We start from the raw sequence: 7,385 nt of genomic DNA, 5'->3' as shown, positions 1-7,385 counted from the left end.
CAATACTTACAATAAACCCCTGTATGGTAGGGCAAACGGCCAATGGCTGGAGCACAGGGCAGTGCGGGCTAGGCTCTGATGCTGCTGCTGTTTGGAAAGCAGGGCTCAGCACTGTGGGCCTCCTTTTAATGTCTCTCTCTGCATCCTAGTTTAAGAATTCATGTTGCGGTACTTGGGGAAGTGATTTCCTGCATCTGGGTGGGCGTTTCTGGCTGTATTATCACAGCAGTGTAAGGATCTTGGCCCAGGGACACCGTGGCTGGCCACACCCCTGGTGGTCATTGTGACTGGGTCGTTGTGGTGGTCATTGTGATTGCTGTGTCATTCCAATAAATGGCAAGAACTTAATCCAAGGAGCAGATGTGCCGCCAGCCGCGGAGTAACTCAGCCATAAACTCACTTGGGTGGCCGTAGCCAGTTAGGCTCAGGTTCCCACCTGTAAAAAGAGGACCATCGGCAGACTGGTCTCCCCTGCAGAGTTATTGTATTATCGAGAGCCAATCTACGCAGCTGATCTGGGATTGTAGTGCTTCCAAAAGCATGAAGGAATTGTATAACATGACACTCCCTCAAATTCTATTTTTAAACCTCCTTTCCCAAAGAAACTAGAGCATTACTTGAGCATAATCCCACTAATTTCCTGTGAGCAAGGTTCACACAGAAGAGGAACCTGGGCTCTTTGCCACTGGCAGAACACAGCCACAAGTCCGTGGCTCCAGCATGCAAAGGAATGCGCTGCGTCAGCTTCCTGATCCAATTCCGGAGGCTCCCTCGGGTCCCAGAGAGATTCCTGCCCCAGAGGGCAGCGTTAATGTCACTGCACTCTGGCATGGTGCCATTTGCCAGGGGTTTGTTTAGGAGAACACCGCAAATGGCAGAATCCATGAGTCCTGGGAGGAAGAGAATCCGCTGTCTCCCAACAGCAAAACAATCACACTTCCAGAATGATTGCGATGATGATGATGATGATGATGATGATGATGATGATGATGATGATGATGATGATGATGCAGTAAAAGAAAAAACCAGGCTGGATGCATCATGTAATTGAAATGTGGACTGCAAAGAAAGTGAAATTGGAAACCCCAGCTCCGTTAATGAGGAGGGTCTGCAGTGATGATGTGGTCTCCCATTGCAACGGCACAGGAGGCCTCCACCTATTGATGCTGTAAGCTGCTTTGGGACCCATTGGAGACAAAAGCCCAGTACTGGTGGAGAGTGCTGTCAAGTCACAGCTGACTGATGGACACTCCAGGTGAAGGTTTTTTTGCCAGGAGACTAAGAGAGGTGGTTTGCTATTGCCAGCCTTGGCAACCAGGGTCTTTGTCGGAGGTCTCCCCTCCAATTACTAACCAAGGCCGGGCCTTTCATGTCCTGATAAGACTGGGCAGAAGTGGTATATAAATATCTAAATCAATAGTGTGTGGAATAAATGCCTGGTATTGGCAGTATTCTGTCAAGGCAGACCGGAGCCTAGAATTCAAAACAGACTCCAGCAGGGGCTTGAACATTCACAACGCGTATTGGGAGGGCCACGCTGGGCCTGCCCAGTCTTTTCTAAAGCAGGACGGTCCCACCCATCTCGAGGGCAATCCCACGTGCGCTTTTCTGAACTTGTAAGTAATGTATGTGAAGCGCTCTGAGCATTCTAGCTAGGATTTTAGGGGGGAGACAGGTCTCCTCTTCTTCTGTCCCATCCGGGAGCAGCTGGCGTCCTCTGATACATCAATGTCCTGAAGAAAGCAGCTTGTCTCAGAAGCAGGCGGCATCACGAAGGCTCTTCCCTGCCATGGAAGAGGGGAAAACAAAGAGGGAAGAGGGTTAGAACTGGGAGCAACAGCTTTTAATGACCCAGATGGAGATGGAGATTTGAGTCTTTCACATTTCTCCAAAGATGTCAAAACAGCACGAAAGGTGTCATCTCATTTTATTCTCACAAAGGCCACCTTGGGAATGTGACAGGTTCAGCTGAGAACGACTCGCCGTAGGCCATGACGGCCCACACACCACACACGGCGGTGGATTTCCGTGATTCTGGTGGTGAAAAGGAATCACTGAGCCTCCCCCCCTGCCCCGCCCCCAGCACAGACTGGGTGTGTGTGTTAGGGAAGGATCAAGCCCACCCTACTGAAATCCCCCCTTCAGGTGCTTTAAGTTCTGGTAAGAAAAAGACAGGGACCATTTGAATCCTTAAGCCCTCCCGGGGCTTGCAAGCAACCCATGAGGAAGGACGTTTTCAGTCGGGGTTTCCAGTAGGCGAAACAGAAGGGAGGAAAGGCAGTCCCTACGTCAAGACTGCTCTCTAGGGTCAAATGATTCACCTGGAGTTCCAGGGAACTCGGGCATCATGTGTGAATTTGACCCCAAGTGTAAAGAGAGATCTGAGCGGAGTTTGCCCAACATCTCAGGTGAACCACACACACCAGCATGCAGCCACCGCCTCGTATGCGTCCCACAGAATGCCAGATCCCAGCCAAACACTAAGAAGGGCCCGGGCAGAGCAGATCGCTGGCCGACCTAACGCAGCATCCTGTGCCACACGGTGGCCAACCCTCTCTCTGGCCCCGCCCAGGAGCCACAGCCCTCCACGGCTCCCCGGGACTGGGATTCGGAGACTTCTTTTCTCTCGATTTGGAAGGGCTGCAGGCGGAGGCTGAGGAGGCTTTTTCTTCCTGGGCAGGCTGCCTCAGGCTCGACGCCGCGGGAATCCTGCCTTCCAGGGCCGGAGCGAGGAGAGCCAGGGCACACCAAGGCACGCTGGGCCATCTGCGTGGCGACCTCTGGGTGGCGCTCGTCCCGCCGCTCCCCCCGCCCTCCACTTCTGGCCTCTTCCACAGTTACCTGAGGGAGGGCAGGGGGCCGGTGCCCAAGCGGCCTCCAGCAGAGGGCGCGCTGCCCCTGCTCGCACCAGCGTTCGCCGACACAGTTCACGCTGCCAGGAGAGGCGGCGGCGTCTGCGGCGAGCCTCTCCAGCGGGAAGGCAGCACCAGCGCCTATGAATTACATCACGGGCTCGTGTGTGGAGCCGCTCGCACAAACGCGGCCGCATCCAGGTAGCGGGGCGATCGTGGGCGCGACGGGGGGGGGGAGAAAGGGGAGGGGAAAGAGGGGGAGGGGAGGGGGCGGGGGTAGAGGGGGCGGAGGGAGCGAGGCACGGGAGAAGCCAGCCAGGCGCACATGGAGCGATCGGCTACCTTGCGAGGTTGCAGAGACCCACCAGCTCTGCGGCTGCAAGCGCGCTCCGGGGGCAAGCCATAAAAGCTGCCTCCCGGCCGGCCCGCCAGCCAGCCGGACTCGGAGGGCTGCCTCGCCTGCTCGCCACTTTCTCAGCCTGACCCGGGGAGGACGCTTTAGCCCCGTGGACTGCGGCGGCGGCGGAGCCCTGGAAGGGCGACGGCCAGCGAGAGCATCCTCTGCAGCCCGGCCGAGGAGAGCGAGCCCCTTCCCGCTCCCGCCCAGCGGACGGCTCGGCGCGCTCGGGGCAGGCGCTGAAGGAGCCGCTCCCGGCGGGACTTGGCTGGCGCAGCTGGCCGCCTTTCTTCTGCCCCCGGCCCGTCCTCTGGTCTGGGAAGAGGGCGAGCGGCCGGTCTCCATGGCGATGGCGCACAAGGCGCGGGAGATGTGAAGGCGCTGGACCCGCGCGCGGCAGACGGAGCGGGGCCGCGGTGCGCGGCGGCATCGGCATCGGCGCCGGGAGCTGGCGGGCGGGCGGGCGCCGGGGGCTTGCACGCCGGAGGCGCCCGGGCTCGCTTGGGCGCTGACGCTTGGGCCGCCTGGCCCCGTCCCGACGCGCCTTCGCCCGTCCCGGCCCCCCGACGCGAGGCCCGCGGATGCCTCCCCGGTGAAGCCGAGCCCCTCCGCTGGCCCTCGCCGAGGATGGGGCATCCGCCGGGGCCGGCGGCTCTCCACGCCCTGCTGCTGCTGCTGCTGCTGCTGCTCCCGGGGCCGCGGCTGCAGCCCGCCGCCGGCCAGCACTACCTGCACATCCGCCCGGCGCCCAGCGACAACCTGCCCCTGGTGGACCTGATCGAGCACCCGGACCCGCTCTTCGACCCCAAGGAGAAGGACCTGAACGACACGCTGCTGCGCTCGCTGCTGGGCGCGCACTTCGACCCGCACTTCATGGCGGTGGCCGTGCCCGAGGAGCGCCTGGGCGGCGGCGGCGAGGACCCGGCCGAGCTGGACCTGCTGCTGCGGCAGCGGCCCTCGGGAGCCATGCCCGGCGAGATCCGCGGCCTGGAGTTCGCCGAGGGCGGCCTGGCGGCCAGCAAGAAGCACCGGCTGAGCAAGAAGCTCCGGCGGAAGCTGCAGCTGTGGCTGTGGTCGCAGACCTTCTGCCCGGTGCTCTACGCCTGGAACGACCTGGGCAGCCGCTTCTGGCCCCGCTACGTCAAGGTGGGCAGCTGCTTCAGCAAGCGCTCCTGCTCGCTGCCCGAGGGCATGGTCTGCAAGCCGGCCAAGTCGGTGCACCTCACCATCCTGCGCTGGCGCTGCCAGCGGCGCGGGGGGCAGCGCTGCACGTGGATCCCCATCCAGTACCCCATCATCGCCGAGTGCAAGTGCTCCTGCTAGGGGCGGGGGCCCGCCGGGCGGCGCCGGCTGCAAATCGCGCACCCCAGCCCCCCGCCGCCGCAGGAAGCCGCCCCGCTGCCGCCGCAGAAGCCCCGGGGAAAGGACTCGGGGGGGGACTTGCAGCCGCTCAACGCGCCTGGCGACCGGCTTGCCCCATCCCGACGTTGCACTGTACTGTCACGTGTAGGAGACTGGCGCCCGAGGCCTGCGTGCGCGTGCGCGTGCTGGAACCCAGCCCCGCGGGCGGCTGCCCGCCAAAGGTCAGCGTCGCGACGTGGCCTCGGCCCGGCCGGCTGCGCGTCGAAGCGGAGTCGCCTCGCTCTTGGCTCGCGCCTTTGCCGCCGACCCGCCCCCTTTAATTTATAGCCCAGACAGAGGCGTGGGGGACGCGACGGGGCGCTCCGCTTCTTTGGCGCAGCCGGATTTTTAAAAAAAGAGAAACGCGAACTTTTGGTAAGAAAGGAAACTTTTTTATATATACAAAGATATTTTCCATTCTACGGAAAATGTATATCTGCCTCGCGTGTGGATTTTGGAAAAACGGACTTCAAGATATTCTAATAAAAGCTTAGGACGCCGTGCTGTTGTATATAGTGAACAAAAGTGTTTTTTAATGCCTTCAACCCTCTGTAAATGGAAGAGAGCCTGCTATTTATTCTTTATATGCATTTCCTTTGTAGTCCAAAAGTTGAGTCCAAGAATTAAAACCAACCACTAAAAGTCCGGCCTGTGGATTCTTCGGTCTGGTGCTGGGCGGGGCGGGCCAAGCGGGACTGGCCGTGGCTGCCCAGGAGGGGCCTGGGGGGGGGTGAAGCGCCCCCCCCCACCCATTGCCTCCTCTTGGCTGCCCGCGCAGCCCAAATCACTCCTCTGGAAGCCTGCAAGAGCGCCCCGCCGACTTCAACGGGACTCCCTCCCAAGCTGCGCAAACGCCGCCTTGCGCCGCGCACGGCTAAGGGGGGCGCCGGGCGCCTCCGCTTTGCCAGGTTTCCCTTCTTGCCCCCCCCCCGCCACCCCGTCCGACGGACACCAGGGAGGCGCCTGAGGCGAGGGGGGGACTTTGGCGGCGCCTCCGGCCCCAGGAGCCACGTGCCCCGACGCCCAGCGCGGCGGCCGGCCCGGCTGGAACCCGACCCGCGGGAGACGGTGGCCCGCCTCTGCCCGGCCGCCCCCTTTCCGGGTTAACCCTTTGGGGCCTGGCACGCTGCCCCGCTCGCCCGGGAGTTGGGGCCCCGCCCCTGCCGAAGAGCTCCTGGCTGGACGGCCGCCGCCTGAAACCCACTCCGGCAGAAAGTTGCCCTGTGGGGAGCGCTGCCGTGGCGAAGGCAGCCGGGCTCCCGCGTAGCCGGCGCTGCTACCGAATAACCCGGAGCAGAGGCGCCGCTGCTGAACCGCGCGGGTAAACCAGCCACAGGAGCCCGACGGCGCGCCTTCCCGCCCCCCCCCCCGCGCGTGTCCGTGGAAATTAGGCAGACGCGACCCGGGTTGTAAACTCAGAGGGGGGGGCAAGGGGGGAGGTCTTCCGAATGAATTCAGTGTCGACTCGCCCGCGCGGAGATCTTTCATCTGCGGCGCAGGGGTGTGAGAATAGGACCCCCCTCCCCCCGTCGTCGCCGACTGGCTCAACGAGGTGTCATTTTCTGGGCCCGGTCGATGTCACCAGCGGACCAGGCAGAAAGGCGGCGCCTCGGCTTTTCATCAGCCGGACACGGCAGGCAGGCCAAAGAATTGCGCGTGCCAACAGCCCTGCAGGGTAGGCCAGTGCTAGCATACTACTACTAGGGGTAAGGGAAGCTGAAGCCGCTTAGACGCCACATTCGCGCTGGGGATTTTCCGGCTCATTCTCTGGCAGCTCAGCTGACCCTTTGAAGTAGGGTTGCCAATCTCCAGGCGGGGCCTGGAGATTTGGGATTCTAACTGTTCTCCAAATGACTGGAGAAAATGGCTGCGTTTGGAAGGTGGACTGTATGGCGTTATACCCCTCTCCCTAAACCCCACCTTCCCAGGCCCCACCCCCAAATCTCCCGCAATTTTCCAATTTTGTCTTGGCAACCCTTCCTTGAAGCTTTGCCTGGCGTCTTGAAGGAACTGGTCCGCTGACAGAAAAGGGAGCAAAGCGAGGCGGACGCGGGCTCTGGATTTCAGGCGCAGTTTAGCAAAGAAGCGCGCGCCAGCCGACGGCGCCCCCTTCCCTTCCTCCCCCCCCCCCCCCCCGCGGCAGCTCAGGGGTCGCGGTGGGCATGCGCTTGGTTCCCTTGCGCGCCCCCGCCCCCAAGCTTAGGCCCGCAGCCCCCCACCGCTCCGGTGCTGTCCGTCCGAGAGCCGCGGAGTCCGGCCCGGCTCAGTCAAAGGCGGGGCGGGGGGCGTGTCCGGGCTCAGCCCGGAGGCTCCGCTGGGCTCCGCGCTCTTGATATCGCGGCCCGTCGCGTTTTTCCCAGGCGGGGCTTGAACGCGAGTGGGTCGAGAGCTGCGATGTGGGTCGGCTTGGAAAGGCTTTGCAGACCTCGGCCGCGGCCTCGCCCCTGCGGGTCCCTTTCCTTAGAACGAGGCGGCAGGACCGAAGGCCGCCTGGAAGCCGCCGCGCCCTCTGGCCGCTTAACTGGGAGGGGGCGGGGAGAACCCCCCGGCAGGGCAGGGCTCCCGCCTGCAGGCTGCTCGCTGCTTGCCCGTAACCGCCAGCGGCGGCGGGGGCTGCGGGTCCCCCCCCGGTGAACCGCCCGGGAGAGAATGCTTCGCGGTGTGTTTTGTGAGACTCGGGTGTCCCCTGGACGGAACGAAGCCTTGCCGCTCTAAGCGTCAAGCCGGGCAAGTGA

At 62.5% G+C, this 7,385-nt stretch overlaps 1 protein-coding gene across 1 annotated transcript; it reads left to right on the top strand.

Moving 5' to 3' along the window:
- Positions 1–3,876: 3,876 nt before the first annotated feature.
- NOG (noggin) lies at positions 3,877–4,572 on the top strand. Its single transcript, XM_054975549.1, has one exon. It carries the CDS (start codon positions 3,877–3,879, stop codon positions 4,570–4,572), a length of 696 nt encoding a protein of 231 aa, XP_054831524.1.
- Positions 4,573–7,385: the final 2,813 nt, after the last annotated feature.

This window comes from Eublepharis macularius, chromosome 4 (assembly GCF_028583425.1).
Source record: "Eublepharis macularius isolate TG4126 chromosome 4, MPM_Emac_v1.0, whole genome shotgun sequence".
Taxonomy (NCBI): Eukaryota; Metazoa; Chordata; class Lepidosauria; order Squamata; family Eublepharidae; genus Eublepharis; species Eublepharis macularius.
The sequence above is the reverse complement of the archived record's forward strand: the minus strand, read 5'-3'. Positions and strand labels throughout refer to the sequence as shown.

Excerpts from the sequence above, each read along its gene's own strand:
- NOG (XM_054975549.1), top strand. The coding sequence starts at position 3,877 with ATGGGGCATCCGCCGGGGCCGGCGGCTCTCCACGCCCTGCTGCTGCTG.